Consider the following 24993-nt stretch of genomic DNA (forward strand, 5'->3'; position numbering starts at 1 on the left):
AGGATGGGCAGCATTGGTGGCAGGAGGGACCTGCCAACTTCACTGTCACCGCGAGTGTCATCTACAGGTGTGACAGACCTGGCACCGGGCTCAGCCCCCCCATGAGAGTCTTAAATGGTGAGGGGGGTTTGGGAGTCTCCAGCCTGGCACTGTGGGGACCCTGAGGGCTCTGGGTGGGCCCCACTCCATGGGTCACTTCCTGTGTGACCAAAGCCCGTCCCCTGCTCTGGGGACATACCAGAGCATCCAGTTTGGGGGAAACCATGCTGGAATTGGGGATCCCTGGTGCGCTGGGTGAGACCCAATGGAGGGATCCCCATCAAAAGGGGATACTCCGGTGTGACAGGACCCCTCTCTCCCAAAGCTCGCTTGGTGCTGCAGGTGCCGGCATGGGAGCTGCTGGAGGGGGACACGATGACACTGCGCTGCTGGTGCTGGCGGGACATGTCGGTCACTGAGGTGCGATTCTACCATGAGGACAAGGAGGTGGGGAGGTCCCTCACTGGGACCAAGCTGTCCCTGTCGCCTCTGCAGCTGAAGCACAGTGGCCGCTACCGCTGTGGGGGCCAGGTGGACTCCAAGGTGGCACCGTGGATGCTCTCAGCGCCGGTGACAGTGACAGTGCATGGTGAGCACCCCCACGGCTGGAACTCCAAACTCCTGACACCCCCAAAGACACCTCCCAGCAGACTCAGAGCCACAGTCCTCACCTCCCCTGTTCTTCCCTGAGCTCTTCCCTGTGCAAGTGCTGGAGGATCCCCCAAACCCACGGTGGGGTGCCCCCTGACTCTCAGCTGCCTCAGCGCCCCCAGCCCCCTGTGGCCCCCAGCCCCCTGCTGCACGTGTTCTACTGGGTTGGGCAGGTGGTGGGGGGCCCCACAGGGGTCCTTCCAGCTGCTGGTGCCCACCGTGGGGGTCTCCCACTTGGGGAATTACAGCTACCAGGTGTGCTCTGAGGGGGGGGCTCTGCGGAAGAGCAGCATCCAGCTCCGTGTCATTGTACACAGTGAACGTGGGGATGGGCACGGGGAGCCCCCACAGCCTACTCAAGTGCCATGGTTGGGGACCTCCATGTCCCCCAGAAACATTGTTGGGTCACCCTGCCTTTGCCCAGTGTCCCCTCACCCCTCCCTGGTGTGACCCCATCCCTGACATCCCCCACCACACCCATCCCCTCCATCCCTATCCGCTCACACCAGCTGCCAGCCCCTCGCTGTGGCCTCAGCCCTGTCTGTGTCCCCGCAGTGCCCATGGACATTGCCACCATCACACCCGGTGTCCTGGAGCTGACATCGCGAGACACAGAGACACACAGGGACACAGGTGGGGTCACACAGTGTCACCAGGGAGTGCAGGACCCCTGGGGTCATGGGTGACCCTGATGTGTCCCCCTCTGTTTCTTGCAGTGGCTGCAGGGGTCAGTGGGGCCATTTTGTTCCTGCTCCTGCTCATAGGTGTCATTGTGGCCTGGCACTGGTGGCATGCCCTGGGTAGGTGACAGTGGGGGCACAGGGCTCCTGGAGATCAGAGGGAAGGGCCCCAGAGAGGGGGGCCATAGGGCTGCAACCACAGCCCCTGACCAGGGAGGGGCTCAGCCCCCAGTGACCATGGCTCAGAGCCCTGGGGAGCTGTTGGAGGGTCCTGCAGGGATGTTGGGGGTTCTATCAGGGGTCTCCCCCACTGCCAGGCTCGGGGCTCTAGGGGCTCAGGGTGTTGGTGCAAGTGGGGTGGGTCAGGGATACTGGGGGTGCATCAGGGATACGGGGGGGGCCTGGGGAGAATTGTGTATCTGGTGGTGGTTCAGCATTCCCAAGAGTGGATGGGAGCCCCTGGGTCTCCAAACTCATCTGTCCAGTTTTCTTTGCAGATGCAAGGAAGCACCAGGATAGATGAGTGCAGCCTCCAGCCATGATACACCTTTTACCCAAACCCCCAACACCTCCCATCCCCTTCCACACACCCCCTTATTCCCACAGGACCCCCCCAGACCCCATGTCACTCCCAGCGGAGGATCCTCAGGCGATGTACATGGAGCTGCAAAGGCAACCGTGGGAACCCAGCGACATCAATGACAACCTACACCATAAGTTGTGATACTCTGGGAAGCGGGAGGCACTGGGTGACACTGGGGGTACTCCCTCCATGGCTCCTGTGGTTGTGCATCCTTCCAAGGGATGTGGCCATGAGTCAGTCAGAGGCTACACAGGGCATCCTGTGCTCCCCATTCCCTTTCCCAGTACCCCCAAGGGCTCCCCCACCCGTTTGCTGGTACCTGCAGGGGCTCCTCAGCCCCATCCAAGGGCCCAAGTACCCTCAGGGACTGCCCCATTCTCTTCCCACTGTGCTTGCAGTGCACCCAGGGCTTCCCCATTCCCCCTCTCACTACCCCTATCCCATCCCGCTGGAAAAGGGGGAACTGGGGAGGATTCTTGCTGAAAGGTTTCTCGGATCAAAATGAAGTACAAAAGCGGCAATATTATATCTGAGAAGTGTTTATTGGTAAATGAGGATTAACATTCGTACCGAAGGGGGATAGAAGAGAGTAGAAAGGGAAAAGGATAGAGAGAGAAACTGAAGACAGGGACAGCATTACCGCGAGATGCCTGGGTGCTCTGTGGGCATCAGCTCGGCAGATGGAGTGTGTGTGCTGCAAGCCAGGGTGAGCCCACATGGCTTTTGTGAGTGGCTGGGTGTGATTTCCAAGGACGGCACCTGCATGTCTCTGGCATGGGCGAGCGATGGCTGCTGGCTGGCTGCTGTGGGCTGGCTGCGGGCTGGTGCTGCGGCACTGGAGGCTCTGGGCTGGCTGCAGGGGCTAGGGCTGCGGGGGCAGGTGCAGCAGGCTCGGTGCTGTGGGCAGCATGGGAAACGCGGCAGAGGTGGCGGGTGGGTGCAGGCAGCATCCGCTCCATCGGGGAAAGCAATGAAGGAATGTCCAGGATGAGCAGGAATGAGCTGCCTCGGGGAAGCAGCGAAGCAGGGAAGAACGGGTGCGGACAGGGAAGAAGAAACACTGTGAGGAAAAGGCAAGGGAGGGGAGTATCTGTGATATTTTTGCCTGACGTCCAGGAGGAATGATGCATCTGACCCCATCTTGTCAGAAGGCTTATTAAGTACTTTATTTTACTATATTATTCTATATTATATTCCATTACATCTAAACTGAATCTGCCAAGCACTCAACTGCACTCCACTGAACACAATCTCATGACTGTCAGCTTACTGTCCCCAACCCCATACCTGGATTCAATTGGTCAGTGAATCAAAACACTCACAACAGAATCCCAATTACCAATTCCCTTCAGGTAAACAGTTTCCCACAATGCATTCCATATGTGAAAAACACAGTAGCAGAAAATGAGATAAGAATTGTTTGGATTGCTTTTGCTTCTCCCACTGCTTATATCAGGTTCAGAGAATGTGAATCCCACAGGGAAGGAAGGCCAAACTGACCCTCTGAGCGAGACCCTGATCCTCCAAGAAACTCAAAGCAAAATGCTCCTGTAGTGTCACAGTTTGTGCTTTTCTTTGCAAAGGCTCCTCCCACAGGCCGATTTCCCGGGCATTTTTTCCCAGACATTTTACCCAAGCATCTGTTCCACCAGCCAGTGGGGGTCACTCACAGCCCAATCACTGAAGCTTTCTCTCCCCTCATTCTGTGATGCGAGAAGCCTCACTGGGGAAGGGCTTCCCAACACATGTACAACCCACAGAGTAATTTTTCACCTCATGTGTAGCATATGTTAAGGCATAAATCCAAATCAGATTTGTTCCTTTTAACCCCCATGTGCTTAGTGGCTCTGCAATCCCCCTCAGATTGCACCCACTGAGGTGGCTTACTGGTGCCTGCCCAGTTCCAAGGTGGCACAGGACGTCGTTCCCTGCTCCTGGGACAAAAGTGCAGCTCTTTGGTAAAACTAGGCAGAAATGGTGTTTCTTTGTTCAGCTCTATCAAGGAAGCTGAACAAGGTGGGAACCTCCCTTGCAATGGAAAATACAACCCCAATCTCTCTGAAATATTATTACTTTGAAATTACAGAGCTTTAAGGCAAAGATGTGGGAACAGGAATAAAAATTCTTTACTAATATGTATTGTGAGAAACAAGTTAATGGAAGTTGACTTTCGCTGGATATTATATGGATTGATATTACATTATTGACTATATTGTTGATTAAATATTGTGATGTTACTGCTGTGACAGTGATGTGGATGGTGGAGTGGCTGATGTTGTTGGGGTGGCCATCCAAGGGTGGGGCCCAGCCATGGCCCAGCCCCACTGCACAGGGATGGCCATTGCCCAGCCCTGCTCTGGCCAGCCCCAGGGGGCAGCCAGCACCTGAGGGTCCCCCCTGCCCCATTGGCTTTGATTCTGGCAGCTTTAGAGCTGCTGCAGAGGTGAGAATTCTGTGGGTGGAAAAAGGCCTGCCTGTGGTTTGCTCAACTCTGCAAGAGGCACAAAACCCAAACGGAGCCCAAGCAGTGGCTCTGTGACGGCCTTTGGTGGTTTTCAGAGCAGGGCTGGCTGGAAACCCCCCACTGCAGGGGAGGCTGTGGGTGACCCAGTCCGGAAATACAGCAATTGATCAGGTGTTCCTCTTGGTAAGGGACTGAGAGAGCTCCATCACTACTGCAAGTCCCACAACAATCTGCTCAACAAGCTCACCTGGACCCTCCTTCTTGAACAAAACCTGCAGCCTTCTGGAACCTCATGGAAGGAATGTTTGGGCTCAGGCTGTGGCCAGCAAAAAAGAGGGAAATGTTTGGAAATATCGCACAGGGGCTCTGGCCCTGGCCGTGGCGGAGGTCTGGGGAGTGACCCTGTGTGGATTCCAGGTGTCTCCAAAGATGCTCCATCCTTGCCCTCATAACCTGAGGGAAAGGCTGAGGGTTTGCAGGATTTGTGGTGTGAAGCCACCACAGGGGGTTTTTGTGTACCTGAGACGTGCCTGTGGTCAGGTGCTGCCATCCTTCCATTCGGGATCATGGAGAGCAGTCGCAGGTGTGGCACAGGGCGTGTGCCTGGCCCCTGGACACTGCTACGCTGCCAGTGGGCACTGGGATCCAACCTGCTGCCGGTGGTGGTGCCAGGACCGATTGGTGCCCGTGAGTTTGCAAAAGGAGCGATTTCCCCTCCTCCCTCCCGTCCCAGGCCGCCACGGCCCCTGAGGGGATGGAGTTGGACCGGGGCGCCTCCTGCTGGCCGGGAGTGCTCCCTGCAGCGTTCCCTGCTGGCTGCGGTTAGAACTGCCACAAAAACCAACAGCACTGGGTGAGAGGGAAATATCGTGTTGTTTGTTCTGTTCTGGTTTACAAATTTCCCAGTAAAGAGATGTTATTCCTTTTCTTACAGTTTTGCCTTTAGGCCCCATCATTTTTGAAATTAAGAAACCTTTTTGACATGTCTTTTCTTTACCTTCCAGGACAGTTCCCACTTTCCTTGGCAGATATTTCTCATTTAAATGAGTTGCCAACTTCTGGGTTCCAGCGCGGATGGGACAGACACTCCCAGAGGAGACAGGGTCAGGCACTTGGCCAGCTCATGCTCTGTCTTTTAAGCCAGCTGGGACACCAAGGGCCCTCTCCCCAGGTGGTACTTCTGGTCACCCAGCCACTCAGGAGCTGGCTTTGGCAGAGCATCACACTGTCCCCAGTGTGCCATCACTGAACGACTGATGGGCAGACTGGGCCCTGTCTCTTCAAAAGCAAGGCGTGACCCACTCCTGTCATACACAGGTGTTCCACGATGTCTCCAGACATCAAACTTTTCCTGTCTCTGACAACCCATCCTGTGCCATGGCCTGATCCTGACATCCCTGGAAAAGAGAGATGCTCTAGAACCCCCAGAGGGTCTTTATGACATCCTTGTGTTGGGAACACAGCAGAGGAGGGGTTTGGGAGAAGGAACAAAAGAATCCAGAGCGTCCTGAAGGCCACTTTGGCTATCAGAGAAAGGAAAATCCAGGACCCTGCCAGGTTCCTCTGGTGGAGGAAATAAGCTGGAGGAAATGTCTGGGGTTTGTTCTTTGTTCTTGCTTTTGCAGGAAATAATTCCTTTTGTGACCCATTGGACACTGGACCTTGTTGCTGTTACAGTTGGTTTTATTCTCTCTTGTTGCTGTTTCAGGAAATTGTTCTTCTCTCAACCCTTTGGCATCTTTGTGCCTCCACCGGGAGGGAGAGGGGCAGTTTTTAGTGGCAGCACACACACAAGTGGGTGCCCATGGGTGGGGACCCCAGTGCCCCCCAGCTCCCCCCAGTGTCACAGCACATCCTCGTAGATGTTACTGGGTTCCTGTGGTCACCCCTGGTGTCCCCACAGCTCCACGTAGGTCACCTGGGGATCCTGGAGGGTGGTGGCAGTGAGAGACACGGGCTGTGGGATCTGGGTGGGGTGACACTCGTGGGTGACGTGTCCCTCTGCGAGTGTCCCACCCATACTCACCCCCTGCCCTCTTGGTAAACACGATCTGGGTGTACAGCACCTCCCCCTCCTCTGAGGGGGGCTGGGGAATCGGAGGGGGCCCTGAGGGAATAAAAGGGATGTGGGAGAGGGGATGGGAGGGCTTGGGGGTTGGCGTAAAATGAGACGGTGTGGTTTGAGACCCCACTCACCTTTCCTGGTTCTTCCTGGCAGCTGCAAAGGTAAGAGGGGAGGGTTGACTCTGGGGTCCCAGGGCCCTGACCCCTCTCAGGATTCCTGAACAGTGATAGGACTCTCAATTTCTCATAGGACCCCTAAGCATTCCTGAATCACCTCAGAATACATTAGCTTCCCCAGTGGCCCCAAACAAATCACTCTCAAGAACTCAAAGCCAAGCAGGGACAGAGACCCTCCCAACACTCACAGGGCCACTGAAAGAACCCCCAACATCCCTGCAGGACTTTCCAGGTACTCCTCAAGCCCTACAGGACCCCCAGCCAAAGTCATAATTGAGTGTCTTTGGGTCGTTCCCTGTGGTTCCCCAATTCTCTCAAACTCTACAGCTCCCTGGGACCCCCATTGTCACCCACCCTAATGGTGTCACTGGTGCCAGGCCACAATGACACCCATGAGCAGGAACAAAAGGGCCCCACTGACCCCTGTGGCCACTGCAAGAAACAGAGGGGGACACATCAGGGTCACCCATCACCCCAGGGGTCCTGCACTCCCTGGTGACCCTGTGTGACCCCACCTCTGACCCAGGATGAGCCAGGTGTCACCTCCAGGGCCAGCTCAGGGCTGAGTGCCCGGAACACGCAGTGCCCGTCATGTCCCAGCTGGTTGGTGGCCATGCACTGGTAGGTGCCCGAATGTCCCACACTGATGTTCCTGAGCTCCAGGAGAGGACCCTGGGCCACCTCCTGCCCGTTGTGCATCCAGGTGAAAGTGACAGGGGCTGAGCCCACCTGCACCGAGCAGCGCAGGGTCACGTTGTTGCCTGCATGCACCTGATGTGCCAGGGGACTGGTCGTGATGGTGGCATTGGCCACGGGCACTGTGGGGACACAGACAGGGCTGGCACCTGCTGAGGTGAGATGGAGTTGCTGTGGGTGAGGTTCACTCCCATCCCGAGGGTCCCACTCACCCAGGATGGTGACATTCAGGGTGTCACCCTGGGCCACTCTGTCCCCATTTCTCACACAGCACCAGTACTGGCCGCTGTCATTGTCCCCAATGTGGCACAGCTCCAGGTGGGGGCTGGTGCCTGGCAGTGCCCCCACGCCATCCCAGTACCAGGAGAAGGGCAGGGGACCTGTCCCCACGGCCACTGCACAGCTCAGCACCAGTCGGTCTCTGAGTGCCACCTGTCCCCCAGGGGGCTGCACTGACAGGGACACCCCTGCAGGTGGGACCCCTGCAGGATAGGGGGACACCAAGCGACATTCAGGGACACAGGGGGTTCAGGGAGGGGCAGGAAGACCCCAGTGAGGGACAGGGGTTGCAGAGATTGGGGTGGTGAGTCTTAGAAAAGAACCCCGAGGGATAATGGGGGATTTAAGGGAGGGAACACCTGAAGAGGGAGGTGGGAAACACCACGAAGGGTATGGGGACCCAGGGAGGGGATGCTGTGACCTGGGAAATGTGTGAAGACCTCAGAGAGGGGTGAAGGCACCCAGATAGGGGTGAGAGGACCCAATATGAGATGCAGGGAAACATGAGCCAGGAATGGGGGGACCTTTGGAGGGACCTGGGGCAGTGATGGCAAGACACAGAAAGTGCACCAGGGAAGGATGTGGGTACCCATGTAGGGGCTGGGCGACCCGGTGAGGGACCCAAAAAAGGATGGTGGGAGCCAGGGAGGGATCTGGGAAAGGTTGAATACCCCAGAGCAGGCGTCAGGGAGGGCTGGGTGATGCCAAGAAGTGTGGGGGGACCCGAGGCATCTGTGGGGGCTCCCCGTGCCCATCCCTGCACTCACTGTGCACCGTGACGCTGAGCCGGGCGCTGCTCTTCCACACGGCCCCACCCTCGGAGCGCACCTGGCAGCTGTAATTCCCTGAGTGGGAGACCCCCACAGTGGGCATCAGCAGCTGCGGGGACCCTGTGAGCTCCTCACCACCTGCCTGTCCTGGTAGAACACGTGCAGGAGGGGGACTCGGGGCCGCAAGGAGCTGGGGGTGCTGAGGCAGCTGAGAGTCAGGAGGGACCCCTGGGTGGGCTTGGGGGGATCCTCCAGCACTGGCACCAAGAAGAGCTCTGGGAAGGAGAGAGCAGGTGAGGACTGTGACTCTGAGTGCACTGAGAAGTGGCTTTGGGGGTGTCAGGAGTTTGGAGTCCCAGCTGTGGGGGTGCTCACCGTGCACTGTCACTCTCACTGCTGCTGACTGTGACTGCCAGGACCCCACTAAGCCCTCAAATCAGTAGCGGCAGCTGTGGTGCAGCTGCAGGGGCGAGAGGAACAGCTCGGTCCTCCTGAAGGACCCCCTGAGATCCTTCTCCTCCCGGTAAAATCGCACCCTGTTGAGATGCTTGTCCTGCCGGCACTGGCAGCGCAGTTTCAAGGTGTCCCCATCCAGCAGTGCCTGTGCTGGCACCTGCAGCACCAGTGGGTCTGTGGGACAGGAAGGTCACATCTCACTGATGAGACTGGTCTGAGGTGGGTGCCCATAGCACTGGGGACATCCGGATGCACTGGGATGGCCATTGCCCAGCCCCGCTCTGCCCAGCCCCAGGGGGCAGCCAGCACCTGAGGGTCCCCCCTGCCCCCTTGGCTTTGATTCTGGCAGCTTTAGAGCTGCTGCAGAGGTGAGAATTCTGTGGGGGAAAAAGGCCTGCCTGTGGTTTGCTCAGCTCTGCAGGAAGTACAAACCACAAAGGGAGCCCAAGCAGTGGCTCTGTGAGGGCCTCTGATGGTTTTCAGAACAGGGCTGGCTGGAAACCCCCCCGACAGGGACAGCTGTGAGGGACCAGTCCGTAAATGCAGCAATTGATCATTGCGTCACTGTTCCCAAGGGACTGAGAGAGCCCCAGAACTGCTGCAAATCCCACAACAATCTGCTCAACAACCTGACCTGGACCCTCCTCCTCCTCCCTGCCTTGCCGTGGATGGACAGTGGCCGGATGCCCCGCACCCACCACAGCTGCTCTCTCACTGCCCTCCACACCTGGATGGGGAGAGAAAATTGAGCAAAGGGTTCCTGGGTTGAGACATGGACCAGGAGAGATCACACATCAAATCCTGTCCCAGATAAAACTGCCTCCGAATTAGAGACATGAATTGAATTTATTGCTGAGAAAATCAGAGCAGGATAATTCAAATAAACCCTTCCATACACCTTCCCCCTGTTATGAATGTAGTCATTGGCTTTCTCTATTATATTGATTTTTCAAATCATTTTAATATAATACATTTTTTAATCAGTTTTTAACTGCTTTTGATAGACTACAAATTTTCAGCCTCTTTACCCTAAAAGTGACTAAGTGACAATGGTGAGAATAACTCAGATAATTTTGTGAACTAGCTAATGTTGATGTAACGTACTGGTGGACTATCTCATCTGTATGAGAAGGACACATTGAAAAGAAACAAGTAAAAAACATCAAAAGAAAGAATGCAAAGAGGAATTTACCACTGATGCTTCGGACTGTCAAACCACAGAACATGGGGGGCCTTGTGAGGACATAAAATATATAAATTTAATCTGCAGTTGGTGTTTACTTTATGAAAATGAATCAAGGATCAAACCAAGCAAAAGAATTCCCAGACCACGTGAACTGGAAAGAATGTTTGAATATGTTATACGTACTCTCCTGAGTGTTTATTTCACCAATTCAATGAAAATGTATGTATGAAGAATTGTTCTAATTATCCGTGTGCCTCTGGCAATTGCCAAGCACCCAGCAGGCTGTTTACTGTCCCTTTTATCCCTTATTAAACATTTACAAATTTTAAAGAGTGAGCCTTGTTTCTCACACAGTTTGACCAAAAAACTGCATTTTGGGTACAATAAGAGGAAAAAACCTTTTGTGCTCCCCCAGCACTGGAAGGGGGAAGGAGGGGCCCCATGGGGTGTTGTGAAGAGGAAGAAGAGATCCCTGAGGGGAATCGATGTTCCCCAGTGCCCCAAGTGTCACAGCACGTCATTGCAGTCACAGGGGTCCCGCTGTCCCTCCTGGGGTCCTGACAGCTCCGCGTTGGTCACCTGTGGATCTCGAGGAGGGGCAGGGCTGGGGGACACCTGTGGGGGCCCTGACAGTGACACCAGTTCTGGGGACCTGGGTAAGGGGGTGACACTCATGGGTGACGCGTCCCCGTCTCCCCCTGTACTCACCCCCTGCCCACTCAGTGTCCATGATGTGGGTGTTGAGCACAGCCCCCTCCTGTGAGGAGGTCCGGGGGGGAGGGGAGGGGGTGGTCTGGGTGGTGTCTGGGGAGGGGAAAAAGCGGAGTCCCAGCCTGAGCCCCCCACTCACCTGTCCTGGAAATTCCTAGTGGCTGCAAGGGAAAGGGGAGGGGGTGACCGAGGGGACCCCAGGACCCCTGAATCTCCTTGGGACCTCAGCAGCTTCAACCACCCATGGGAACCCAAATCCCCACTGGACCCCAATTCCCACTGGATCCCTGATCTCTGCCCCCACTGTGGGGGATTCCCCTCACTCCAGGACTCCCTGTCCCCCTCAATTCTCACCCACCATGGCAGTGCCACCAGTGACAGCCCCCGATGACAGCAGGAGGAGGAACAGGAGGGTCCTCCCGACATTCACAGCCACTGCTGGGGACAGATGGGGACACACTGGGGTCACCCTGAACCCCAAGGGTCCTGAATACCCTGGTGACCCTCTGTGACCCCACCTGTGACCCAGGATGAGCCAGGTGTCACCTCCAGTGCCAGCTCAGGGCTGAGTGCCTGGAACACGTGGTGCCCGTCCTGTCCCAGATGGTTAGAGGCCATACACTGGTAGGTACCTGAATGTCCCACACTGATGTCCCCAAGCTCCAGGAGGGGACCCCGGGCCACCTCATGCCCGTTGTGCAGCCAGGTGAAGGTGACAGGGGCTGAGCCCACCTGCACCGAGCAGCACAGGGTCATGTTGTCACCTGCTTGCACCTGGTGTGACAGTGGACCAGGTGTGATGGTGGCATTGTCCACGGGCACTGTGGGGACAGAGACAGGGCTAAGAGCACAGCAAGGGGCTGGCAGCTGGTGTGAGGGGGTAGGGATGGGGGATGTCAGGGATGAGGTCACACAAGAGAGGGGTGAGGGGACACTGGGAAGAGGCGCATGGAGGCAGGGCAGGTGTCTGAGAGACATGGAGGTCCCCAGGGAGGGCATCTGAGGAGGCTCTGGGGGCTCCCAGTGCCCATTCCTGCGCTCACTGTGCACTGTGAAGCGGAGCTGGGTGCTGCTCTTCCGCACGGCCCCCCGCTCGGGGCTCACCTGGCAGCTGTAATCCACCGAGTGGGAGACCACCACGGCGGGAACCAGCAGCTGTGGGGACCCCTGTGGGCCCCCCAGCACCTGCCCATCCCAGTAAAACATGTGCAGGAGGGGGGCTGAGGGCTGCAGGGGGCTGGGGGTGCTGAGGCAGCTGGGAGTCAGGGGGGACCCCTTGGTGGGCTCAGCGGACCCTCCAGGACCGGCACAGAGCAGAGCTCTGGGAAGGAGAGGGGAGGTGAGGGCTGTGCCTCTGAGTCCACCAGGAAGTGTCTTTGGGGGTGTCAGGAGATTGGAGTTCCATCCGTGGGGGTGCTCACCTTGCACTGTCACTGTCACTGCTGCTGACCATGAAAGAATGGACCTCCCCAAGCCCTTGCTGCTGTAGGTGCCGCTGTGGTACAGCTGCAGAGGGGACAGGGACAGATCAGTCCCATTTATGGGCCCCCCCAGATCCTTCTCATCCTGGTATAATCGCACCCTGGTGACCATGTTTTTCAACCAGCCCTGGCAGTGCAGTGTCGCCATGTCTCCCTCCAGCAATGCCTGTGCTGGCACCTGCAGCACCAGATCATCTGTGGGACAGGAGGGTCCCATCTCACTGAGGGGTCGAGACAGGTCCAACATGGGTGCCAATGGCACCAGGGATACCTGGGTGCACAGGGATGAACTGGGATGTCCCTCTGTGCAGGGCACAGGCTCTCACCACAGAGGGGGTGTGAGGCCACCTACAGAATAGAGCCCATCCAGACCTGTTGGGGGCAACCCTGACCTGTTGAGATTTATGAATCTCAACAGATTCCCTCTCAACATTTGAGACTGTCAAGGGGGGGGCTGTGCCCAGTGCCAGATCTGTCACATTTGTAGGTGCCTCTCTGTGTGACAGCGAGGCGGTTCTGTCCCTCCTGCCACCAGCGCTGCCTGTCCTTGTACCAGGTATTGGAACCAGCTGTCCCCGAGCCCTGGCAGGTCAGTGTCACCCGGTCCCACAGCACCGCTGGCCTCCAGGGGGACCATGTACACTGAAGCCACCCTGGGCTGAGGCAGAACATGGGGACACTGTAGACACCGCGAGAACAAGGACACCATGGACACACCCCATGCTGGCCCAGGTCACCCCCACCAGCTCATGGTTCCATCCCCATGATCCCATCCCCATGGCCACATCCTCACAGTTCTTGTCCCCTTCTGTCCCTGCATCCCAGGTCCCTTCTCCAATCCCCGGAGCTCCCTGAGCCCAAAGATGCCAGTCCCCACATTCCTGTCCCCACATGCCCATCCCCAAATTCCTGCCCCTGTTCCAGTGTCCAAAGCCACCCTACATCCCCAGTCCCACCAAGGTCCACTGTGGGTAACATGGACTGGCATTGCTGACATTGGGGACCTCGGGGGACCCTGTAGCCCCCCTGTGCCCCCTCCCCTCCCGATCCTCGGGGTGTCAGGCCCGTGACTGAGGCACTCACCCCACAGGAGCAGCGCCACTTTCCCGACCATCCTGGTGTCCCCAGCCATGTGCACTGGCTGTCACTCACTGCTGCTCCCCTGGCTGGCGGCTCTTTGGATGAAAGGAAAGGAAGCGAGGTCACGTCTGTCCCCATGTGTAGGTGGCCCTTGGTGGGGGCAGGGTGGCCACAAGCTGGGCACAGGCTGGGGACATGGTGGGGATGGTGTTGCCAGGAGTAGGGGGCTCAGGGGATGTGGGGAACCAAGGATGCGTGTCCAGGAGAATGGGGGTCAAGAGGAATTGGGGTCTCCATGCCTGGGGGGATTCAGGGATGGGGGTGCTGTGGGAAAATGGTCCCCAGGGATTTGGGGTCATGGAATTTGGGTCCCAAGGTTGGGGGTGCAGAGGAAAAAAAGGGACCTTTGGGAATAGGAGTTCTGAGGGAAGAAGCAGCCCATGGGATGGGATCGAGGCAATAGTGGTGCTGGGGAATGGCAGTCCTGGGATGGGGGTCTCCACGGAGGAGAGACCAAGGCAATGGGGGTCCCATGGTTGGGTTCTCATGGGAATGGGGGTGCCAGGGATGGGCAGTGGCTAGGTGGACATGGGGGTCACAGCTCCTTTCCAGGGTGCCTCAGATTTTGGGGTGACTCAGAGCCCAGCAATGCCCTATCCCTGAAGCACTCCAGGGCAGTCCTGGGAGTCTCTGTGTCCCTGCCCCACACACCCCCAGGTCAGGTGTCCCCATTTCCTGCCTCAGCAGTCCCAAGCAACATTTGAAGACCAGTTGGTTCAGACCAAAGCCATTGGAAAAAATCCAAAAATCTTTGCCACACCATTATTTTCCCAATATGTAAAAACTCAGTGAAAATACAACTGGCAAGGTATAAATGCTCTGCTTTATAGAATCCATTGCTTCCCCAATAAGTCACTCTCAAAAAACCTGCAAACAAATCACAATGAAATGAAAGTTTTCAGTTCTCTTTAGGAGCCCATTGGTACATACCACAGCAGCGTTTGTTTGTGGATAACACAGAGTGGGGAATACTCCTGAGTGTCCAACAGCTCCATGGGATTGTTCCCTGCCTGCTGGGTAGCAACCCAGGCCTGAAGGAAGCCTTTTCTTGGGCCATCTTTAGGAACTCTCCGAATTTTGGTCCCCATTCCCACCCTGAAACTTGATTGACTTCCTTTGTAGGAAGGGGAAAAGCTCTGTCCATCCCTGGGACAGTGCACAGGAATCTGTGGAAATGCCCCTTGTGCCTCAGGGTCCAAATGATCAATTGCTGCATTTCTGGACTGGTTCGCTTGCAGGTGCCCCTGCAGGGGTTTTTCCAGCCAGCCCTGCTCTGAAAACCATCAAAGGCCCTCACAGAGCCACTGCTTGGGCTCTCTTTGGGGTTTTGTGCTTCTTGCAGGGCTGAGCAAACCACAGCTCAGCTCATCCTGTGGGGGGGCCTTTTTCCACCCACAGAATTGTCACTTCTGCAGCAGCTCTAAAACTGCCAGAATCAAACCCAAGGGGGCAGGGGGACCCTCAGGTGCTGGCTGCCACCTGGGGCTGGCCAAAGCAGGGCTGGGCAATGGCCATCCCTGTGCAGTGGGGCTGGGACATGGCTGGGCCCCACCCTTGCATTGACAGGGGTCCCCAGGATGTGCCACCCCTGGGACAGGCACCCAGCCAGGAATGTGCAGCGACATTTCTGGAACTGCCACCCCCCAGGACAGGACCCCCATGCCAGGATGTGTCACCCCCTGGGACAGGATTCCCCAGCTGAACTCCAGAGGAGAGACATTAGAGGACAGTAGCCTCCTGTATGTGCCCCCCAAGAAACAGAGAATGCCCCCTTTTCCCATCTGACTCTCAACACAAATGGCCTCTTCCCTCTCCTCCAGGACAAAGGAAGTGAAAGTGTTGAGCAGGCACAGCCCAGCAACTCCATCCCCCAAAGCCTCCTCACCCTTCCCTGCACCCCCTGCTCCCCATTTCACCCCTCCCCTGGGTCCCCCAACCCGTTCCCTGCTCAGGTGCACCCCAGGATGTCTGAGCCAGGAGCTGGGGGTGAGGGTATATGGCAAAAAGTAAGAAGAATAAGGAAAAAAGAGAAATAAAGAGAGGAAAATGTCAGGGGCAGGTGAGGACAGAGAGGCCGAACTACCCAGGACCCCCATGTAATGCCTGGCCAGGAAATGAACACCCCAGGGGTGATTATGTGGGGCCTAGCCTCACCCCAAAATCTGAGGGACCCAGGGAAGGAGCAGTGACCCCAATGTTCCCCCCGACCCTGCCCAACCCTGGCACCCCCATTCCTCTGGGACCCCAACCTTGGAACCCAATTTCCTTTTGCCACCCCTTCCCTGAGACCCCCATCCCTGGGCGGCAATTTCCCAGGATCTCCAACCCCAAGGAACACCATCCCGGTAATTCCAGACGATGGGACACCACTGCCATTGGGGACCTTGATTCCCCCCGGACCACCATTCTCACAGGTCCCCCTTTCCCTGGCACCCCCATTTCATGATCACAAATCCCAGGAGGCCACATTGTTCTGAGATCCTCATCCCCGAGTCTGAGTCTACCCAACCCTTGGGACACCCATTTACCTGGGACCCCATCCCTGGGCACCCCATTCTCCTGGACACTCATCCCTGGCTCCCTACACAGCCTTAGACCCAAATTGTGGCAACATCATGTCCCCACCATGTCCCACCATCCCCCACCATGTCCCCAGACTATGCAGCCTTGTCTCCAGCCTGTCCCCATCCTGTCCCCACCCTGCCCCCACCAAGGGCCACCTACGCGTGGGGACAGACGTGACCTCGCTTCCTTCCCCTTCATCCGAAGAGCCGCCACCCAGGGGAGCGGTGGCCACAGCAGCGAGTGACAGCCAGTGCACATGGCTGGGGACACCGGGATGGCCGGGAAGGTGGCGCTGCTCCTGTGGGGTGAGTGCCCCAGGCACAGGCCTGACACCCTGGGCATGGGCCCTGGTGAGGCAGAGGCTGGTGGGGAGGGGGCACAGGGGGACTGTGAGGTCCCCTGAGGTCACCAATGGCAGCAGAGGCAGAGCAGGGCATGAAGCTCAGTGTGACCAGAGATTTGGGGTGGCTTTAGGGACAGAAATAGGGGAACTGGGATGTGGAGACAGGAAGAGGGGGATAGAGATGTGGGGACAAGGATGTGGCAGAAGGAGCCTTGGGGCTTGGGGCCTGTGGGGATAGGGACAGGGGAACAGGGATACTGGGACATGGAATGGGGCCACGTAACATGGAGATGTCACCTGGCCATGGAGAAAGGTCCCATTGGAATTGAATCATGGGAACAGAACCATGGGACTTGGCCGTGGGGACAGGTGCTGTAGGGCTGGTGGAGGTGGGCAGTGCAAACATAGGGTGTCCACAGTGTCCCCATGACCCTCACCCAGCCCTGTCCCTTCTCCCTTCCAGCCCAGACCCTCGGCCTCGCTGGTGAGTCCTCGGAGGATGCCAGGTCCCCACCCCACTGTCCCCAACCCTGCAATGGCCCTGGCAGGCTGGTGTCCCCTGTCACTCGCAGGTGCCCAGACCACCCAGCTCCTGGTGGAGCCCCCCTGGAGGCCGGCGGTGCTGTGGGACCGGGTGACACTGACCTGCCAGGGCTCGGGGACTGCTGGTGACACCACCTGGTACAAGGACGGGCAGCCCTGGTGGCAGGAGGGAGGCAACAACTTCACTGTCACCGAGTGTCATGGTTTGACCAGGAAGGAGTGGGAATTCTGGGAAGCTGTGGTCAAACCAATGAAGGTTTTGGGTTTCATACTGACACCTGGTGTAGCCAGTGGGGTTTGGTTACACCTCCGAGAATACACAGGGGTTAAAAGCAAGGCACTGCCCTGGCACTTCCTCTTTGGGACATCGTCGGGCGAAGAGGTCAGATCTCTCCCCCGTCCAGCCCGCTGCTGCTGGGCGGGGGAGGGGCCGGCCATGCGGTAGGCCTGGGGCCTGGACAGAGGTGGGGGTTGAGGGGGCTTTCAAGGATGGAAGGGTGGCGGAGCCCCAAGAGACATCGAGACATCGGGCAGCCAGCCGCCCCCCCCCCCCCCCCCCCCCCCCCCGGAGAGAGAGAGCCGGCGGCACCGAATGTGATGGCAGCCAGCCAGGAGGAGAAGGGGGGAGGGAGAGAGAGCCCGGCCGGCCGCAGCAGCAGCACGTGTGGGAGTATCATCTCATCTCAGGACAGACAGAGACTGAAAACTTTTAACCCTTTCTTGCATGATTGGGGCCTTGCAAAAATGCTAATCCTCCTCGAAGCTGAATAAGAAGGGAGATAAGAGATGAGATAAGATAAGGACCTGGCCCCGGAGAATGTGGAGATGATTGGATGGGGAGAGATGATTTGGAGTGGCCTTTTGGCTGGACTTTTCTCGTGGCTATGGACTCAGTTGTTCCTGTGACACAGACTGCATTTAGGGGGAGGCAGTGCCTCAAAACCAAGAAGGTTCATTCGTGAGGACCCCCCGGCCCCAGGGGGTTGGAAAAATATGGGGGGGGACAGAGGTCCCAAAGGCAGAGACTGTGCCTTTTTGGAGTGAGACAAGGCATCCTTGAAAGACAACCCTAAAAGCAGCTCTGGTCCATGCCGTCAGTGGTGAGAGCACTGGGCATGGAAGGACGATGTTACAAGCGGCAGAAGGACTTTTTTTCTTCCGGGCGGTGCCGAAGTAACAGGGAAGCACACGAGGTTCTCAGTGTGTTTCCACGAGAAGCCTATGGAACGAGAAAGACTCCTTTCCTCTTCATGAACTGCAGTTTGAGTATACTAAAGTGTCGTGCCGGGCTGGGCAGTTGGTGTTTTTTGGGAGAATGTATCGGATTGGGAAAGTCAGGGAGTGGGGAGGAGGAAAGTTTTTTTTGTAAGGTTTTCAATTTCTTTTTTTCTTTCCCTATTTTTTCCTGTAGTTTTAGGTAATAAAGTGTTCTTTATGTTTAAGTTGGAGCCTGTTTTGCTTATTCCTGGTCACATCTCACAGCAGACACCAGGGTGAGGCATTTTCATGGGGGCACTGGCTCTGTGCCAGGCTCAAACCATGACACCGAGAATGGCACCTACACGTGTGAGAGACCTGGAAGTGGGTGCAGCCCGCCCGTGAACGTCTCAGACGGTGAGGGTGGTTTGTGTCCCCAGCTTGGCACCCACGGGAACCCCGAGGATGCTGGATAGGCTCTACTCCATGGGTCACTCTCTGGTGTGACCAGAGACTGTCCCCTATACAGGGGGACATCCCAGAGCATCCCACTATGGGGGGACCCTCGTGTTGAAATTGGGGAAAACTGGTGTGCTGGCTTTGACCCAATACGGGGGTCCTGATGACATCAGGACCCTTCGGACCCCTGTAATGTGATGGCACCCCTCTGCCCCCCAGACCAGGTGGTGCTGCAGGTGCCAGCGTGGGCACTGCTGGAGGGGGAAACGTTGACACTGCGCTGCCGGTACAGGCGGGAGATGTCGGTTGATTCGGTGTTCTTCTACCGCGAGGAGACAGAACTGAGGAGGCTCCACAATGGGACCGAGCTGTCCCTGTCCCCTCTGCAGCTGAACCACAGCGGCCGCTACAACTGCAAGGCCTGGGTGAACAACTGGGCATCATGGGCATTGGAGGAGTCAGTGCCCGTGACAGTGACAGTGCATGGTGAGCACCTCACAGCCACCACCCTGACAGCCCCATAGCGCCTTGCCAGGGATTCGGGGTCACCGTTTCCAAAGCCCCCCATTTCCTGCCCTGAGCTTGTCCGGGGACCAGTGCTGGAGGGTTCCCCCCGAGCCCACCTAGGGGTCCCTCCTCACACTCAGCTGCCTCAGCACCCCCAGCCCCCTGCAGCCCCGAGCCCCCCTCCTGCACATGTTCTATCGGGATGAGCGGGTGGTGGGGGGCCTGCAGGGGTCCCTGCAGCTGCTGGTGCCCACTGTGGGGGTCTCCCACTCAGGGAATTACAGCTGCCAGGTGCGCTCCGAGGGGGCTGCCGTGCAGAAGGGCAGCGCCCAGCTCCGCGTCACAGTGCGCAGTGAGTGTGGGGATGGGCACGGGGAGCCCTCACAGCCTCCTCTTGTCTCCTTTCCTGGGCATCTCCATGTCCCCCGTACACCATGCTTGTGTCCTCCGCCTCTGCCCTGTGCCCCCTCACCCCTCTGTTGTGTGACCCCATCCCCAACATCCCCTATCACACCCACCCCCCTTGTCCCTATCCCCCCACACCAGATGCCAGCCCCTCCCTGTGCTCTCAGCCCAGTGTCTGTCCCCACAGTGCCCGTGGCCAATGCCACCATCACCCTTGGCACCCTATCACACCAGGTGCGTGCAGGTGACCCCGTGACCCTGCGCTGCTTGGTTCAGGTGGGCTCAGCCCCTGTCACCTTCACCTGGCTGCACAACGGGCAGGAGGTTACCCAGGGTCCCCTCCTTGAGCTCAGGGCAGTCGATGTGGGACATTCGGGGGCCTACCAGTACATGGCCGCCAACCAGCTGGGACAGGATGGGCACCGCGTGTTCCGGGCACTCAGCCCAGAGCTGGCCCTGGTGGTGACACCGTGGGGACACAGGGACACAGGTAAGGTCACACAGGGTCATTCGGGGTCGAAGGACCCTTGGGGTGATGGATGATCCTGATGTGTCCCCCTCTGTTTCTTGCAGTGGCCACAGCGGTCGGTTGGGCCCTTTTCTTCCTGCTGCTGCTCGTGGGTGTCATTGTGACCTGGCATCGGTGGCACCGTGTGGGTGGGTGACAATGGGGGGATGGGGGTCCAAGGGATCTGTAGAGGTCCCCAGAGTGTGGGCATGATAGGGCAGCACCCATAGCCCCGGAATTGTCACTTTCCCTGGGGGTCCTGTAGGGTTTGGGGAGGTGCTAGAGGGTCCTGCAAGGATGTTGGGGGTTCTTTCAGGGGCTGTGGGGATGTTTGGAGCGTGTCTGTCCCTGCTGGGCTTTGAATTCTTGAGGCTGACTTGGCCCAGGGCACTGGGGAGACTCATGAATTCTGGGGGGCTTTAGAGATGCTTGGGGGTGCTGAGGGGAATTGAGAGTCCCATAGGGGTTCAGGAATCTTGAGAGGGGTAGGGCCTTGGGACCCCACAGTCACCCCTCTCCTCTTTCCTTTGCAGCTGCCAGAAAGCAGCAGGAAAGGTGAGTGGGGTTCTTCAACCATGAGTCCCCTTTTTCCCACATGACACAAGTCTCCATCACCTTCCACACATTGTCTTTTTCCCCACAGGCCCCGCCCTGATCTCCCAGCCCACCCAGAGGAGGGAGAGGTTGTGTACACCCACGTTGTGAGCACCAAACATGTGCAGTGTGAGTACTGTGGATTGGGGGGACAGTGACAGTGGTGTCACCCCTTCCCCTTTGGTCCCCCTAACCATTCTGTCCTGCAGGGCCCTCAGGCATCACCGACCACCAGTAACCCTGGGTGGCCTACGTGGAGCTGCGGGGACCCCAAGGGCGACCAAGAAATCCCAGTGACATCAATGAGGTTGTGCTGTGACACCGGGGGCAACTGGGATGCACTGGGTGTCCCCACCCATGGGCACCCACTCGTGTGTGTGCTGCCACTAAAAACTGCCCCTCCCTGTGGAGGCACAAAGATCCCAAAGGGCTGAGAGAAGAACAATTTCCTGCAACAGCAACGAGAGAGAATAAAACCAAAAGCTACAGCAACAAGGATCAGATTCCAAATTTTCACAAAAAGATCAATTTCCTGGGGAAGTCCCCAAAAGGAACAAACCCTGGACACTCTCCCCTGCACAATTCCTCCACCAGAGGAACCTGCAACTTGCAACTTCCTTGCTCTGATGGCCAAAGCGGCCTTCAGGGGGCTCTGGATTCTCTTGTGCCCTGTCCCAAATTCCTCCTCTGCCCTGTTGCCCCCATGAGGATGTAACAAATGCTCTGTGGGGGTTCCAGAGCCTCCCCCTTCTTCAGAGCAGGTCAGGATCCGGCCATGGCAAAAGGGTGGGATGTCAGAGACAAGAAAATTTTGATGTCTGGAGACATTGTGGAACATCTGTGTGTGGCAGGGATGGGTCAGACTTTGCTTTTGGCGAGACTGGGCCCCGTCTGTCCATCAGACTGTCAGCCATGGCACACTGGGGACAGTGTGACACTCTGCCAAAGCCAGCTCCTGAGTGGCCGGGTGACCAGAAGTGCCAGTTGAGGAGAGAGCCCTTGTTAGCCAAAGTGGCTTAAAAGGTAGAGCATGAGGTTGCCAAGTTCCTGACCCTGTCTTTCTTGGGATGTCTGTCTCATCCCAGGAGCTGGCAACTCATTTAAATGAGAAATGTCTCCCAAGGAAAGTGGGAACTGTCCTGGAATGAAAAGAAGACCCATGCTAAAACTTTTTATAATTTCAAAAATGATGGGGCTTCCAGGCCAAAGTGTAGAAAAAGGAGTAACAGCTCTTTACTAGGAAATTTATAAACTAGAACAGTACAAACAACACAAACCGAGAACTTTCCCTCCCACTCATCACTGTTTGTTTTTGTGGCAGTTATAACCTCGGCCAGCAGGGAACGCTGCACGGAGCACTCCCGGCCAGCAGGGGGCGCCCCGGTCCAGCTCCATCCCCTCAGGGGCCATGGCGGCCTCGCACGGGAGGGAGGAGAGGAAATCGCTCCTTTTGCAAACTCACGGGCATCAATCGGTCCCGGCACCACCACCGGCAGCAGGCAGAAGCCACTAAGGCAGCAGGTTGGATCCCAGTGCCCAATGGCACCGTAGCAGTGTCCCGGGGCCTGGCACACACCCTGTGCAACACCCGCAACCACTCTCCCTGAACCGGAATGGAAGGAAGGCAGCGCCTGTCCCCAGGCTGGTCTCGGGTCCACAGCAGTCCCTGTGGTGTCTTTACACCACAATTCCTGCAAACCCTCAGCCTTTCACTGAGGTGAGGAGGGCAGGGATGGAGCAGCTTTGGGGAAACCTGGAATCCACACAGGATCACTCCCCACAGCCCCGCCATACCTGTGGGGCAGAGCCACAGCTCGATATTTCCACAGTTTTCCGTCCTATCTGGCAGCGACAGCCAAAAGCCAAACACTCTTCCCAGGCCATTCTAAACGGCTGCAGGTTTGAGGCAGGCAGGAGAAGGCAACTGGTCTGGTTGTTGAGCAGATTGTTGTGGGATATGCAAGGTTTTTGGGGCTATCTCAGACCCTTGCTGCAAGGGACAAAATGATCAATTTCTGCATTTCTGGACTGGTTCCCTCTCAGCTGCCCCTGCAGGGGGCGATTTCCAGCCAGCCCTGCTCTGACAACCATCAAAGGCCCTCACAGAGCCACTGCTTGGGCTCCCAATTTGGTTTGTGCTTCTTGCAGGGCTGAGCAAACCACAGCCAGGCCTGTTTCCACCCACAGTATTCTCACCTTTGCAGCAGCTCTAAAGCTGCCAGAATCAAAGCCAAGGGGGCAGGGGAGACCCTCAGGTGCTGGCTGACCCCTGGGGCTGGGCAGAGCAGGGCTGAGCAATGGCCATCCCTGTGCAGTGGGGCTGGGCCATGGCTGGGCCACAGCCTTCCATGGCCACAACAAAAACATCAGCCACTCCACAATACTTTTCACTATCTGAACAACATCACAATATATAATCAACAGTATAATCAATAATGTAATATCAATTCATATAATATCCAGTAAAAGTCAACTTCCATTAACTTGTTTCTCACAATACATATTAGTAAACATTTAAACATGCTATTCCTGTCCTCACATTTTTGCCTAAAAGACCGGTAATTTCAAAGTTATAATAGTTCAGAGAGGAGAAGGTCATATTTTCCATTCCAAGGGAGGCTCCCACTTTGTTCAGCTTCCTTGACAGAGCTGAAGAAAGAAACACAATTTCGTCCAGTTTAACCAAAGAGCTGCATTTTTGTCCCAGGATTAGGGAACCAGCTCCTGTGCCCCCTTGGAACTGGAATGGGCACCAGTAAGCCACCTTAGTGGAAGCACTGGGAGGGGGATTGCAGAGCTAAACACATGGGGGTTAAGAGGAACAAATCTGACTTTGATTTATGTCTCAACATATGCTACACATGAGGTGAAAAATGACTCTGTTGGTTGTACATGAGCTGGGAACCCTGTCCCTGGCGAGGCTTCACGCAACAGAGAATCAGGGGAGAGAAAGCTTCAGTGATCGGGCTGTGAGTGACCCCCACTGGCTGGTGGGACAGATTCCCAGGAAAAACGTCTGGGAAAAATGGCTGGGAAATCAGGCTGTGGGAGGAGCCTTTGTAAATGAAGGCAGCCAACTGTGACACAACAGGAGCGTTTGCTTTGGGTTTCTTGGAGGATCATGGTCTCGCTCGGAGGGTCAGTTTGGCCCTCCTCCCCTGTGGGATTGACATTCTCTGAACCTGGGAGAAACAGTGAGAGAAGCAAAGAAGGATCCAAAGAGTTATCTCATTTACTGCTCCTGTGTTGTTCATGAGTGGAATGCATTGTAGAAGATTGTTTACCTGAAGGGAATTGGTAATTGGATTCTGGTATGAGAGTTTTGCTTCACTGACCAATTGAATCCAGGTCTGTGTGTGTCAGGACTGTTGGCTGACAGTCATGAGATTGTGTGCAGTGGAGTGCAGTTGAGTGCTTGGCAGATTCAGTTTAGATGTAATAAAATATAGAATAATACGGTATTAAAAAGTAATTAATTAGCCTCCTTAAAATATGGAGTCTGATACATCATTCCTCCCAGTCGCAGGGCAAAAATATCACCGATACTTCCCCACCCCCACCTTTTCCTCCCGGTGGTTCTTCTTCCCTGTCTTCACCCGTTATTCCCTGCTTCGCTGCTTCCCTGAGGCAGCTCATTCCTGCTCATCCTGGACATTCCTTCATTGCTTTCCCCGATGGAGCGGATGCTGCCTGCACCCACCCACCTCCTCTGCCATGTTTCCCATGCTGCCCACAGCACCGAGCCTGCTGCACCTGCCCCCCAGCCCCAGCCCACAGCAGCCAGCCCAGAGCCACCAGTGCTGCAGCACCAGCCCGCAGCCAGCCCGCAGCAGCCAGCCTGCAGCCATCGCTCACCCTTGCCAGAGACACGCAGGTGCCGTCCTTGGAAATCACACCCAGCCACTCACAAAAGCCATGTGGGCTCGCCCTGGCTTGCAGCACACACACTCCATCTGCCGAGCTGGTGCCCACAGAGCGCCTGGGCTTCTTGTGGTAACGCTGTCCCTGTCTTCTGTTTCTCTCTCTATCCTTTTCCCTTTCTACTCCCTTCTATTCCCCTTCGGTACGAAAGTTTATCCTCCTTTATCAGTAAACAGCTCTCAGATATAATATTGCCATGTTTGTGCTTCATTTTCACCTTAGAAACCTTTCAGCAAGAATCCTCCCCAGTTCCCCCTTTTCCAGCGGGATGGGACAGGGGTAGTGGGAGGGGGAATGGGGAAGCCCTGGGTGCACTGCAAGTGCTGTGGGGAGAGAATAGGGCAGTCCCTGAGGGTACTTGGGCCCTTGGATGGGGCTGGGGAGCCTCTGCAGGAACCAGCAAAGGGATGGGGGAGCCCTTGGGGGTACTGGGAAAGGAAATGGGGAGCACAGGGTGCCCTGTGTAGCCTCCCCCTGACCCATGACCACCTCCCTTGGAAGGATGGGTAACCACAGGAGTCATGGAGGGAGCACCCCCAGTGTCACCCAGTGCCTCCCGCTTCACAGAGCATCA

The 24993-nt window shown here is 56.8% G+C and overlaps 1 protein-coding gene across 1 annotated transcript; it reads left to right on the forward strand.

The window, feature by feature from the left end:
- Window positions 1–311: 311 nt before the first annotated feature.
- LOC141728044 (low affinity immunoglobulin gamma Fc region receptor III-like) lies at window positions 312–1376 on the forward strand. Its single transcript, XM_074534344.1, has 2 exons — window positions 312–628; window positions 1246–1376. Exons 1-2 carry the CDS (start codon window positions 415–417, stop codon window positions 1374–1376), a joined length of 345 nt encoding a protein of 114 aa, XP_074390445.1. The 5' UTR covers window positions 312–414.
- The last annotated feature ends 23617 nt before the right edge of the window (window positions 1377–24993 follow it).

This window comes from Zonotrichia albicollis, unplaced genomic scaffold, assembly GCF_047830755.1.
Source record: "Zonotrichia albicollis isolate bZonAlb1 unplaced genomic scaffold, bZonAlb1.hap1 Scaffold_83, whole genome shotgun sequence".
In the NCBI taxonomy this organism is placed as follows: Eukaryota; Metazoa; Chordata; class Aves; order Passeriformes; family Passerellidae; genus Zonotrichia; species Zonotrichia albicollis.